Here is a 14,386-nt window from a genome sequence, read left to right on the forward strand (position 1 = left end):
AACTTCATTCGTGTACCTGAGACTCGGTACATTTTAAGTTGTTAATGTGAGGGTTGTTGGTTCTGACAGGTCATCGCAATCTAGTACAACAGAATATTTGCAATCACATTTTATAGATACCATTATAAAATAATCAAGGCATGAGTTTGTGCTCAAATGAAAACCCGAGAACTGCTTTGATTGGGAAACGATCTAAACAAAAGTCTTGAGACTGTTAAGAAATTGCAACTAGAATCACAGTGTAGTTTTAATTTGTAAATGCAATTAAAATGAGTACAGTTAATCCAATGGAAGTGAGGTAGCTAATTCCATTGTTGCTTTAATACCAAGTGTGTTTGGTAAGCAAGGTAATACTGGACAATCCCCTGTTAAGCATCTTACTGAGAATAAGAGGTGGAGGTGTGCAAATACAGTCTTATTTTGTGGAAATATACACATTGTTTCACTGGTGAGATTGAGAGAAAGGAATCTTTCAGATGACTTAATTCTCTTGGTGGCTTTTTACCACTTTGTTTTAAGATTTAAGATACCGATCCACTCTAAGCATCCCTGCTGTAATTTCACTTCTGATATTCAGTTGTTGCTTTGTGCTTCCCTGATTTTGTACTAGTAGAATTTCTGAAGCAAATCCAACTCTTGAATTGTTTTGCTTGTGCTTGTTCATTGGAAGATTGAGGGGAAGGGTTTGTTGAACTGAATTCTGAAAACAAAAACTGCGTATGGCTTACATTTGCCAATGTCTAGGTATTACTCTTACCTTCTCCATAATTGTGTGTAAAAATTAACATTACATTAACATTTTGATATAATTATGGTAACTTTTGTCTGTTATATCCCTGCAAAAGGGAATAGTGATGCTTTCCTTTATTTCCCTGGGAGCTGTTAGTCATGTGGACGTTTAGGTATCTGAAGAGGCAGAGAAACAAATTTTGGTGACCGCACCAGTGTCAGTATTTCAGCCTTTACTGCAGTTCTTCTAATAAAAAGGCTGTATCACCCTACTTATCCAAGGAAGGGTTTTTCCCCACTAGGGAAGATTTGCCTGTATTCAAAATAGGGGGGTTATTCAAAACAGCAGCTGATGTGCCAAGTATAGTGCATTCCTGTATTACCTCTGTGATGTGCATGCAGGTAGGATGGTCAGGAGCTGTTACCTCAGCTGCTCTGATGCTGTGCACAAGTGATGCACTTAAGTCATTTTCTCAAAGCAATGTCATTATTGGAACTCTTAAACTGTATGGTTATAATACATAAAAAATGGTTTCTGTCTGAAGAGCAATCATTAGACATTGAGTGCATGATGTTTCTAATAATGGTAATTAAGCCATGTATGTTTTACTTTTTTGGGATTGGAAAGCCCTGTGTGTTGCTATCACTAATGAGTACGAGGATCTTTTCTCGTCAAAGGTGTGACAGTTTCCCAAGTATATTGTGCCTATGCTTTGATTCAATAGTGGTTTTAAAAATGTGGTTGATTGTGAAATATAATTTTAGTGCCAAATAAGGGCATTTACAGTAGAGTCGCGATTATCTGGCCTCAACGGGGCCAATAGTATGTCGGATAATGCGGAAACTGAGTAGACAAATCATAGATTAATAGAAGCGCAGTATAAGTATGAAATTTGGTTTATTAATCTACTATAATACAAAGAAGGGTACAGAACTGTTGTTATTTTAAAAAACTAGTGTGCTTCTCTTCCTTGCAGCAAGGTCTTAGTAATGTGACATCAGCTGCAGTTGCCTCCTCTTGTCGTTCAACGTAAGCTAGTGCTGCTTCGAAAATACAATAGGAAAAATAATCAATACGAGCTCGAAATCAGCACGTAACACACGGAGAGACAGAGTAGCATCGGATTGGGCAAAACGTTATGCACGTGCACACATAGTGTTCAATATATACTGTACTGTACACTATGGTGATTGGCTATATGATGGGCTATGTCGGATAAAACAGAATGTCGGATAATTGCGACTCTACTGTATTTATTTTAATAACAAGAGTTAAATGTGCATTGTCTGTTCTCATCTCGCAGAGTCACAAAACATTATTTCCATTATTTTATTTTTTGTGTAGGCTGTTAGTGAGTGCCTCCCAGGATGGTAAACTCATCATTTGGGACAGCTATACCACAAACAAGGTAAGACCAAGACATATTTTCGGGCTTTTTAGAATGAAATGAGGCGCTTTTAATTCAAGGTATTTTTCTTTGGAAGTCTGTTTATGTAGTGTTTGCACAAAAATATTAACAGCTGAATTTGTTTATGCATATCAAATTGTCTTTGCTAAACAAATCTCTCAGCCTTGAAATAGGCTATTTTTAGTCTTATAGCACCAATAATACTTATTTACTGCTGCGGTCAGTGAACTGTACTAGGAGTAGGAAGCACCTTGTCAAGTATGGAAAGCTGTGGAGTACTTTAATATTCATCATGTGGATCAAGCTGTTGTGAAAACTGCACCATGGAGCAATGGGTATACACCCATTCCCTGACTGATGTAAGGGGGATGTAAGAGCTTCCACAAGCTCTTATGTAACTCAAATTTTACGCAAGTTGGAAGTAACCCTTTCTTAGTACTTGCATAAACAAAGGTTCATGATGTTGGTAAGTAGAAGTATTTTTCTTAATTAAAAGGAATTTTACAACCCTATGATTAAAGTAATTGAACATCAAGTATAGCACAAGCTTAAACACACACCAAATTGAACATGGGAGCGAGGATTACTCTAATGAATTTAAAAATACTGTATTGTACATTACACTTTACTGTTCAGCGATTAAAAAATGACTGCAGTGCGGGTCATTCGCAACTTGATGTGCAGAGGCTGTTGAATGTGTGTAAGAGGGTGAAGCAAGACGAGTGTGAAATGGCACCTGGGTGGGTGCAGGTGGTGACCACACAACACATGGTCTGTGCATTTTATCCTTGATGGGGACCCGTCACACTGCTTACTCTTTGCATATCTAATGTAAACTTCAGTATTTTGTTATGGAACCTATCAGGTTTTATGTAAAATTGCTTTGGTTGAGTCAGGTGGAGGGCAGCACAGTGGCACAGTGTTTAGCATTGCTGCCTCACAGCCCTGGGGCCCCGGGTTCAATTCCGGACCTGGGGTGCAGTCATCGTGGGGTTTGTATATTCTCTCTCCGTTTGTGTGGGTTTCCTCCTAGACCACACACCTCTTCTTAGGCTGCCCTCCTAGAGCTCCAGCTTCCTCCCACAGTCCAAAGATATACTTGACTTCTGTGAAACTGGCCCTGCTGTGAGCGTGTGCCCTGATATACTGGCCTCCTGCCCTGTGCCTGTTGCCTGCTGGGATCGGCTCCAGTGTCCCCCACAATCCTGAATTGGATAAAATAGTTTGCAAAGTGGGTGGAGTCTTGCAAAACCCCTTGAGAGGGTTATGGGGAAATGAGCTTTGGGAACTGTTTCCTGTTGGTTGCATGTATGCTGCCCCATATGGTTATCTTGACGAGGAACATGCTGCGTACTCTCTGGTGGATACCAGTGATTAGTGACCTGTGCTGTTGGTGTCCACGGAGCACGTCACATTGTCCCTTTTGTGTGTGAAATTTCTGACATAATGCTGTTTTTTTAAAGATGGTTGCTTGAATAGCTTAGCTGACTTTTAAAAGCATACCGTGTGTTTACACAGACCCCCTCATAACGGCTGCTTGAATCTCCCCCTCTGCCCTTCAGGTCCACGCCATCCCCCTGCGCTCTTCCTGGGTGATGACCTGCGCGTATGCTCCCTCTGGAAACTATGTAGCTTGTGGAGGACTGGATAACATTTGTTCAATTTACAACCTGAAAACACGTGAGGGAAATGTTCGTGTGAGCCGTGAGTTAGCTGGACACACAGGTAAGGAAACCTCCCTCTCCCACTTCATCCATTTTTAATTTGTTGGTAGAATTGTCTAGCAGCTGCTGGTTGTTGTCAGGATGTTTTAATTGTGTACCATGGGGCTAGTTATGTCCCTTTGTCAGCCCATTGTGGAGTTTTATATTCAGCTTCTCATTTCCTTACCACTTGAAAGGGTCAGTACAGCAGTTTAGGTGCAGGTTGTCCTTGAGTACTGCAGTGGAGAAAACTGTAAGAGCTGTGTGTTAAATTAATTGTATATCTCTAGTAAAGCTGTTTTTACCTGTTGATGAAAACTATATCTTTCTGCTTGAATATGAGTGAAGAATTGTAATATCTGATCACCTAGCCTGATCCATGGACCCCAGTTTGTAGCACAGTCTTAACTGCTAAGTACTGTATCTTGAAACAAGAACTGTGCTTGGCCTTAAGGGAATCTGATCTGCAGGGTCTACAAAGGCACTTAGGAGCTTATTATTCAACTCCTGACAATTGGGAGTTGTATGGCCACTGTGCTTGGGCTCTTGGCTAAGACTATGAATTCGGCTCTCCTATGACTGATTTCCAACATTCCTGTCATCTGATTGTCAGTTACATTCTAACCCTTGTGCTGCAGAGCTACGGCCCAGTGGGTTATAGTGGCTCTTTTTAATCATCAGTCTCTGTACACAAGGAACAGTTGACAGTTCTATCTGACTAAGCCTACAAATTGTGATTTTCATAAGCCGGAAAGTTCCATTACTTCATTACTACAGAGGTACTACAAAGAACTAAACTCAGTATCCCATGGAAACTGGAACACTCATCTTAAAGATGTAATTAAGATTTTTAAAGTTTGAGCCTGACATTCAAATGTAAACTTTTCTTCCTACAGTTGAAGCCCAAGGCAAGTAAATAGTGGCACCCTTACAACTTCAAAGTTGACAATGTCATGCACTGTATACAATCAGATCTGTATTGTCATTTTTCTAGTTAGGGAGAGAACACTGAAGAGCACAAAAATAGTTGAAAGCTTTTAACTAAGGAGCATTTAAAGAGTTACATGAATTTGGATGTTTAAGTGAGGACCCAAAGTCTGTATCCTTTTGTATTTTGAGGTCCAAGCTCAAGCTTTGGGTGCACAATTTTAAGATTGTGGAAAAAAGTTGTCATAATGTACAAGCAAACTCGAAAACAATGATTGCACACTCTCAAGCTCTCTAAAAATGAAAACATGGCTTTATATAGATCTGTGAAATTTAATGTTTGGCATGAAAATGGCTTTGTCATGATAGGGCTGTTGATGTTATGGCACAAGTGTAGCAAAAGTGTATCTTTGCTGTGGAGCTGCTGAATACTATGCAGATTTTCATTGCTTCCTTCTGTGCCCTCAGTGTGTGCTTGTAGAGCAAATTACAGACCTTTTAAACTGTGAATTACCCAGATTAAATTGCAAGTATCTTACCCATTTGAAATAATTATGAAGAATGAGACTTGCTCTCTTGGAATTTTAAATTTAAAACAATTTCCTTGAACCAGGTGGTAGAATGTGGTATTTTAACATGTATTCCACCTTGACCCAATGAAAGGGCGTGCTCTTTATAAATTTTAAGACTGTTAAAAGCTATTATTGAAATGCGTTTTAGCCACGTATTGCTAAGAAGTCATCCCTTGCCTGTTTTTTGTGGGAATATTTTTTTATTGTGGATACTGAATTAGTGTTAATAAGATCCCTAGAGCTTCTTGCAACTGTGCACCAGAACTAAATTGAAGAGGAAGGTTCCAGAACTTTTTTGCTAATTTGCCTTGTTGTTGAACAGTCCAAGAGACCCTTGCTCCTGGGACCCAGGACTGCTGTGTTTCCCTCTTTTTGACACCGAGACATTCCTTGCCTCTGAAACAAAATGAACATATCTTTACTAAAGCATCTTTGTAAGGATTTTTTTTTAATGGAAGTGTCAGCTTTTGCCCTTCTGACATTGAAATGATTTAACGCCACTTTACAGCTTTCTGCATCGTGTATAGATATTTAAATCGGACTATATATATGCAGACTTTTTTTCTGTAAAAAAGCTTTGTGCACTTTTGAAGGGTGGTGTTTGCATTTATTTTGTTTGATTTCCAGCTTGGACTTGAAAATAAATGTCAGCACTTTTTTTGCGTGCACCCATGTTTCCTGCAAAATATTTTTTATATCCACTAAGCATTTTTTTATGTTGTGAAAGCCTGTTAGTACAAATGTATCTAGTTATGGAGAACCTACAGCTAACAGTCCTTCGGTTCATTGTTATTCCCAGGTTACTTGTCTTGCTGTCGCTTCCTGGATGACAACCAGATTGTAACCAGCTCTGGAGACACCACCTGGTGAGTGAAGGGAACTGCCTGAAAACAAATCAGTGAAATTCCCCTATGCACACTAGGGTGGAAACCTCCTAGTCTATTATTCAAACAGCGGTGGAGCCTGAAATTATTTGTATAGCACACTTCAGCAGCTGATACTGTAGTGCAAACGACATACTGTTCTGTATGTTTATGCTGTATTATTGTAAAACTGCTGGGTGGATTAACAAAATTGCGAGAATCCAAATCTTATGTAGTTGCTTACATAAGCACTGTACCTGCACCTTGGATAGTTGCTCTTTAGTGAATCGTATGCATGTACTGTATGTATAATTTAAGAACAGTATTGCTTGGTAAGCTATACTCGTCAGTGTAAAAGTGGAGTCTTAAATGGACAGGCTGCTGCAGTGCATTAGTTTAAGGTATGAAGTGCCAAGACTAGGCCTGTAACTATGTAACGGCAAGTTACCATAATAATCATTGGTTTCTAAGTAACTTGTTTGTCGTTCAGTGTGATTTGTTTTTTAAGGAAGTAGGTCCTGAAGTAAAACCTTAGCATTTAAATGCATTCACATCCTGCTCTCTTTATAGCGCCCTGTGGGATATTGAAACTGGCCAGCAGACAACTACATTCGCTGGCCACACTGGAGATGTAATGAGCCTCTCTCTGGCACCTGATGCCAGGTTATTTGTCTCTGGTGCTTGTGATGCCTCAGCCAAACTCTGGGATATCAGAGAAGGAATGTGCCGACAAACTTTCACTGGGCATGAGTCGGACATCAATGCCATCTGTGTAAGTTCTGGGACGTTTTTCTGGTGTTGGTAAGGTAGCCTAAAACCCATCCAGGTTTGTAGAACACTGAAGGTTTCCTAAAGTGTTTGGGGAGTTGTGACTGGAAATGGAAATGACCAGAGGGAGAATCTTATAAAACCGAAATTATGCAAACACTGCAGTGGGAGATTATATCATATCTAGGTTAAACTCATAATCTTGCTCTCTGTGATTGTGACAATGTTTCCTTGTTCTGTTTTGGGCAGTCTTCGCTGAGGCCGAGTCCCATCATATCCGTCTCTGTCTTTCACAGTTCTTTCCTAATGGCAATGCATTTGCAACGGGCTCTGATGATGCCACCTGCCGACTCTTTGACCTGCGTGCTGATCAGGAACTGATGGTTTACTCTCATGACAACATCATCTGTGGAATCACCTCTGTAGCTTTCTCCAAGAGTGGCCGCCTGCTGCTGGCTGGATATGATGACTTCAACTGCAATGTTTGGGACACCCTCAAAGCTGACCGTGCTGGTGAGTACTAGATGCCTCATCTACAATACAATGCGTCAACAGAACTTTCTTCGCTGAGATCTTCAAATCTCTTCAAATAAATAAAACCTGTTTATTTTTGAAAAGCTTAAAATCTTTAGCTTTTGGAGTTTACACTGTAACTTTAGTGGGCTTAAGAGCTTCTGCTGCTACGCCTGTTATTCTTGGTTGTAGCTGTGGTCTAGCCTTGGAGTTGAGCTCTAAGTAAAAAAGGAACACTTTAAATGGGTGTAAAGGTGGGACTTGGGTGTGTTCTTATCTCAGTTGTTCAGATTATTTTTTATTTAGCACTTTAAATCAGACGTGAGCATGATGTTTTGAATAACTGTGTAAGTTGCCTTGACATTGTTTTACAGTTTTGATTAAATCATTCTTAGCATATTTTCTTACTGCTTGGGTGGTCAGGAAGAGTGATCAATTTCCAGGATGCGCTCGCAGTATTGACTCTGCAGGTCCTGTCGGTGGTGCTTTTCCTCCTAAGTGTTTAGTTAAAGGCATTCCTTCTTTGGTGTGTTGGGAGTTGTGTTCAGGTCAGTGCTTGGGAATAAAGCAGTGTGGATTTGATGGAGCTGCATTAAACAAATAGACCTCTCTGCCGTCATCCTTAACAGTCACAGACAGGACTTAAAATTCACCCTGGAACCATTTCCAGCCATTTCACCAGCTGCCGCAGCGGAAAAGCTTCCTACGGCACCATAAATTTTTAAAAGCGATATTGACTGCGTGTGCATTTGTGATCTTGGGTAGATGCAACAGAAGTGAAATTGACATATGCCCAGAAACTACTGCTCAAGACATTTTACAAATGCTTGCTGCAAATTGGTCTTGGTCATGTACTTATTATAAAAGATCCCCTTTAATCACTTTATGTGGTTGGTTATCAAGATGTACTTAGTGCTGCTTTATGAATTCTGCATGGAGAGCCTGCTGTAGTTGAGGAAGAGAATTTCTGCATCTAATGAACTACTAATCAGTAAGTCCATATGAGAAATGTCAGTATTCAGTATCGCACTAGCAGTTAAAACTCAGGTTGTGTTTTATGTGCTCTTTTTTAAAAGAGAGCAGAGAAAGGGAGGGTGCATTGTGTTTGATGCAGGGGCTCCAACACTGTTTGGGAAGGGAGATCCCTTTCTGGACATTGCAAGTCCTAATGTCATTGAGGAACTCTTTAAGCTGTGGCATAGCAAACGCTCCCACAAACTTTGCATCAGAGCATTCCTGGTAGACCGGAGCAGAACACATTGACACATTGGAAAAAGTTGAAACATCTCTTTGGGGATCCTCCTGGACCGTCTCCGAGGCTCCCCGGTTCCAGTCTGGGAGCTGCTGATGTAATGCTGTGCGTTGTGGTGCTGTTTTTCAGGTGTGCTCGCAGGTCATGATAACCGAGTTAGCTGCTTGGGTGTGACTGATGATGGCATGGCAGTGGCAACAGGGTCCTGGGACAGCTTCCTCAAGATCTGGAACTAAAGCCTGAAGGTAAATCTGATTGTTTTTTGTCCCTGCACATACCTATAATCCAACTGCAGGTCATTAAAACCAGAGGCACGATAATATCCTTGAGCTTTGAAAGTTGTTTTTCTGCTTGTTGATTGCTTGTCATCATAATTTATTCATACATAATCAGGGAGCTTCACAAAGTCATTTCTGGTCATTCTGCCAAAGAGAAACTTCATGGATGTAGTCTGAATTTAGTCAGTGCTTATAAACTACTGCTTATACAGACACTTGGAAACAATGGTATGTCCTTTCAAATCATTTTCAATCACAAAAAACTTGTCCCAACCTCGTGTTTTCTAACAATACATAGCAAAAGATGAAAGGCCAGTTTTGAAATCTGACACCAGTGCAGTACAGGAAATAAGTTAACATCACTTTATCACTTTATTGGCTATATAAAATTTCTTGTATTAGGAATTTCTTTTCGCATACCCCTGCTTGCTCTCCATGAGAGACACAGACAGGGAGAGAGAGAGAAGCTTGGGGTCAGAGCGCAACCTTCCAGCCACAGGCGCAGATCCTTAGCCACAGAGCCACCGCACTGCCAGCCACTTACAGTAGTCAACACGTATTAAATCATGCAAAGGAATATTCCCAATAAAATACAAATAATAGTAGTAGTAATTAAGATGCTCTTAGCTGTTAGCTTATAACAGTATAAAAGTACAATCAGATATTCACAGAATAGGCTGGTGGAAGGTAGAAATTTTAAAATGTGCCATTTTTGAGATCATTTAGCCCAACTATCTTGCTTCGTTGCTAGTAGCTAATATGAGGATCTCATTCTGTCCTTTCTTGGGGGGGGGGGAAAGCAATAACATGACCTGTTCAAGACTCCCAAAACCCTCCGTATAAAAGTGTGTACTAAGTTTTAAATATGCTCTCCCTTAAACTTTGTTTTTGTCTTCTGTAAGTTTTGTGGACTCTGAAGGAGTTCATTGGTTTGATCTTGTCAAGCACAGTGTCAAATGGATGAAGCTTATTAAAGAAGTATTTCCATTGCATTCTCAACTTTTCTTTTTTCCATTTGCAGATGGCATTCGGACTCCAAAGTGACTGGAAGACCATTCCAACATCAAAATATTAAATTTCATTGCATATCCAATCCACTCACACTGACTCAAACACCCCCAAAACTATGAAGGGCGAAATGTTACCTTTCCTTCTCTCATTAAAAAGAAGAGCACAATGGTTTATCACCCAACAAAAAAAAATTCCTGTGGTATTATAAAAATTGTGCATTCCTTTTGGGACCATTTTATGTTACTGTCTTGAGAGAGAAAAAAACACTATCATCCCATACAAAAATGTATCTTGAAAACAGATGTTTGAGCGTAGTCATAAAAAATTATCTAACTTTTGCTAGTTTTTTTCCGAGTTTTAGATCAGTGAACTTGTTGGTTTATGTTTAAAAAGAGAATTGAAAGCTTTCTTTTATCTCAGTCTTTAAGATTTTAGAATCATGTTTGTAGCTGAGTTTAAAATGAAAGTAAGGAGAATCACTTGTCATTTTTTTTAGTCCGCTTATCACTATGAAAAACAAAACGCTTCACCAGGGAGTCCAAGACCAGCTTTCGGGGATGTCAATTCTGTATATTTAGTCCCGGATTTTTTTTTAATTTTATTTTTTCTCCTTTTTTCTGTCTTGTGTCACAGATCTTTGTTTGCACAAAAAGAAACTTTGCGTATATAGAATAATGTTCAAAACGTAAACTAACCAAGCACATGCTGTTTATGATAATGAATGCTCGTTTTTAAAACAAATTGCAAATTTTAACAATTTTTTCTTCACCTTTTTTTTGTCGTTGGGTAATGTAGAATAATTAAATGAAGATTAACCCCTCAATTTGTTTTTTTTTCTTTTGTTGAAATTGTTTTGGGTGGGGGTGGGGGGATAGAGGAGGGTTGGGGGGGACTGAATTTTTACCCCAGTTTGCTCCGGAGTGTCCTGTTTAAACAGAGGTGCCCGTTCCGTGCTTGGAAATGCAGTTAATACTCTGTGAATGAAATGTTGTATAAATCAATGTTTGAAAATAATGATATTGAACTTTCTAAGTTAAAAATAAAAAAAAATTCTTTTGGTTGTCTGCCATGGGTGGGTTAACTCTTAGAATCGCATGCTGTAGAATTGCTTAAAAAGTGCATATGGAACTAAATCCTTTGATGTTTTTCTTTAAGAAAATAACCTGTTAAAACTGTAATCACTGCCGCTGTATTCATATTGTTTTGCTACTCTGTGCATACATCATTAAATTAATATGGAAAGCTATGCACCTGAAAGAGAAGCACCATCTTAAGACATTAATTACGAAATATAAAACCACACTTGAGCCTGTTCTGAAATTGCAGTTTTTGGAATGATTCTGAAAGGAAGGAAGTGAATGTCCATTCTGTTTTCCAACAGATCACATGAACACATGGGGGGGGGGGAAGAAAGTTTCCAATTCCTTCTGTAGTAAACTCTTTCCAGTACTGAAAAATGCTAGAATCATTTTGTAATGAACAGGTTTTTTTCTGGCTTTCTTTAATAAAAAATTTAAAAAAGGAAAAAAAGAAACTTGCAGCATTTGGATGGCAGAATTTTCTGTTATTCCCTTCTTACTGTATACAGAAGCGCTTTTTCTTTAGCAGTAGTGGCATTTTTCCATTCTGTTTTTCTCTGCGACATTCTGTACAAAAAATGTGCTGTAATTGTGCGTTAGGCCTGGACTTGGCAAAAAAATAAAAAATAATAAAAATAAAATCCCTCTCTTTTTCTCTTTCCATAAAATAACTGTAGAGCTCTCTGCACCCCACTGTTACCTTTTCACCTTTTGTATTTAATTTTAAAGTCAGTCAGTGTACTACAGAAAGCTGGATGCAAGATAGATACTATATTAAAATGTACTGTTATTTAAGATGTAATAAAAAGCAGTTTGAGATGATTTTGTTGGTGTTGGGAGTTTCATTCCTAGCTTTAGTCTGCTTTTTGTTTGCGACGTTTATAATCGCCTCCAGACTGATCAGTGTTCAGCGCCTTCCGATTCTCCAATTCATTTGGATGTGCGAAGAACTGCAAGACCCCGACTCTAAGTTAATTTTCCAATCCCAGTCTTAGTACACCGCTATAAGAAAACACCGGTGCAGAGAGATTGCATGTGTGCTTGTGTTGATCTGTGACTAAAGATGCTGTGCTATGCGATTGTGCTTGAAATGTAGAATCAAATCTGTAACTGAAGTAGGTAAAACTGTCACTGAGGTCTATCAGGCAGCTGAAGACTCCAGGATCAGCTATGAGCAAGCATATAGGCTGAAATTGATTGATTGTAACCACTGTTGCATTTAACATTGTTTTTAACGTTCTGAATAAGAAGGCGAAACTAAAAAGTTACATTGGAGATCCATTCTTAAGCATGTGAATTACATTAATATATTCAATATCACAGGAAAGTAACATTGTACATATAGTAGTAGGTCTCTACTCGCATTTTTCTGTCCACTCGGGTTGAGTAAACGTGTCGAATTTTAAATTGTTCGTTTTCATCTTTAAGAGCGGTAAATATTGGCGTACCGGTGAACGTGTGGCATGAACATTTTCGACGGTTACAATACATCCTTGAAAGCGGCACACACACAAGAAACCACAAAACGTGTAAATCCGAGCTGCTGCTGTTTGGCACAAGCGAATAATATGTAACGTCTCGTTCTTAACTGGAGAGGGGGAAAAAATAACGCCTTTATTGAAAGCCTTGTCACGCTTGGTCACTTGTTTTCTCCGGATTGTGACTTTGTCATCGGATGGGTAGACAATGGACAATCTCGGTTACGGAGCTGAGGGCTGCCAGCCACTAGCCGGTACCGCCGTCGGTCCACATCATCCCCATCATAACTCAACACGCCTTTCCCCTGTCCCGCTACCCCGCAATCCAGCAGCAAAGCCGGTACCGCTTTCAAAGACTGCCTGAAGTGCAAATGCGTGCACCTTTTATTAAAAAAAAAGAGAAGAAAAACGCCTTGCATAATATTCGATAACAGCGATTGATCATTGAGTTAACGAAGTCGGGTCGAGATCAAAACCAGAATTTGCCAAGTTCGCGGCTGGATGTGGGGTGAGAGGGGGCGGGGGTTTCACCCAGTGATGTGGGTGACTTTCTTCTCTGATGGGTTGCGTTTTCCACCTCTGATTTTGAAACTGGCGCTTTCGTGAGCTGGCCTAGCTCCGAGATGGCTGACCTTTTTTCACGGGCGATGAGCGGAAGGGGCGCTGCGCTGGCGGCCGCCGGGGTGAGTGCGTGCAATTCGCTGAGCGTGCACCTCAGGATATCGATCTTGATGATCGGGTGATCAGCAGATCCGCCAGGCGTTGCTGCTGTGCCACTGGCACCAAACCTGTCTGGAAAAACAAAGCTTCCCTATATCGTTCTCAATTCTGGGAAGCTGTAGCAGTGAGGCCTGACCGCCTCTTGTTCTGAATATTCAGATTTATATCTGCGTGCAAAATATCTTTTATTACCGCGTTCTGGGTTCATTTTTTTTCACTGAGCAAACAGAAGCGTATGTAAACTAGGGGAGAATGCAAAACGATACCGCTTTACTTACCAAAATTTAGGAATTAACAACTTCCAAGAGCGAACGGATATAACATCTTCGATTACTAGGAAGATCGTCTAATGCATTTTGTTTTTTAATGATGCTGTAAAAATATTCTGAACAAGGAACGCGGAGACCCCTGGTGTGCGGATGTACTGAAGGAGACGGCAGGCACAGGTGATTACAAACCATCTTCCCGTTTAGAAAGGCGATTGAACGCCACCTTGTGTTCCCAATGATAAGGCGCAGACGTAAGTAACTGCTAATACTAAAGTACTAAGTTTCTAAAGACCGGTTCTGCATGAGAAAATAGGAAAACGTCGCCCACGGACCCTCGAGATGAAAACGTTTGAAAACCACTATACCATTGAGTGCTGAAATGGATGCAACTACAGTGCGCCAGTTTTTATTTTTATCAGGTATTTTGTGTGAATTTCCTTTGGAAAACAAAGCGTCGTCCCCGTTGGAACACCAGCTGCGTTTCCAATGCTTATCTGGCCGGAAAGTGAAAAACGCGTTTGCCAGATGAAACACCCCATACAAATATCGCGCTCTGTGCTGTTTCCTATTGCCGTTGCCAACTCGTTTAATTTTTGTAGACGTTTCATATTGTGCAACAGCAGCGTTGTGGTTCAAGCCTTTTGTTTGAAAACGGTTATGAATTCTTAATTATGCTATTTAATGTTTGCAATGCAGGAACAGATACCGCTTCACTTTTATGTTCCTTGATGTATACAAGCGCAACAGGCAAAAGAAGTCGAAGTATCTCGGAGCTCCTACAACTTACTTGCAGTTTCCTCAGTCTGTCCACCAGA

General features: G+C 40.0%; 1 protein-coding gene across 4 annotated transcripts in view; it reads left to right on the forward strand.

Moving 5' to 3' along the window:
- Positions 1–11,923, forward strand: part of gnb1a (guanine nucleotide binding protein (G protein), beta polypeptide 1a) — a 50,137-nt gene extending 38,214 nt beyond the window's left edge. For all 4 annotated transcript variants that reach the window (XM_088937867.1, XM_088937868.1, XM_088937870.1 and 1 more), the window contains exons 5-11: positions 2,075–2,138; positions 3,701–3,863; positions 6,140–6,206; positions 6,774–6,975; positions 7,268–7,484; positions 8,866–8,981; positions 10,036–11,923. In XM_088937867.1, the coding sequence (XP_088793993.1) occupies positions 2,075–2,138; positions 3,701–3,863; positions 6,140–6,206; positions 6,774–6,975; positions 7,268–7,484; positions 8,866–8,972 (820 nt within the window). In that variant the 3' untranslated portion in view covers positions 8,973–8,981; positions 10,036–11,923. The remainder of the gene's footprint in view (positions 1–2,074; positions 2,139–3,700; positions 3,864–6,139; positions 6,207–6,773; positions 6,976–7,267; positions 7,485–8,865; positions 8,982–10,035) is intronic.
- Positions 11,924–14,386: the final 2,463 nt, after the last annotated feature.

The sequence above is a fragment of the Atractosteus spatula genome, chromosome 20 (assembly GCF_055471065.1).
Source record: "Atractosteus spatula isolate fAtrSpa1 chromosome 20, fAtrSpa1.hap1, whole genome shotgun sequence".
NCBI lineage: Eukaryota > Metazoa > Chordata > Actinopteri > Semionotiformes > Lepisosteidae > Atractosteus > Atractosteus spatula.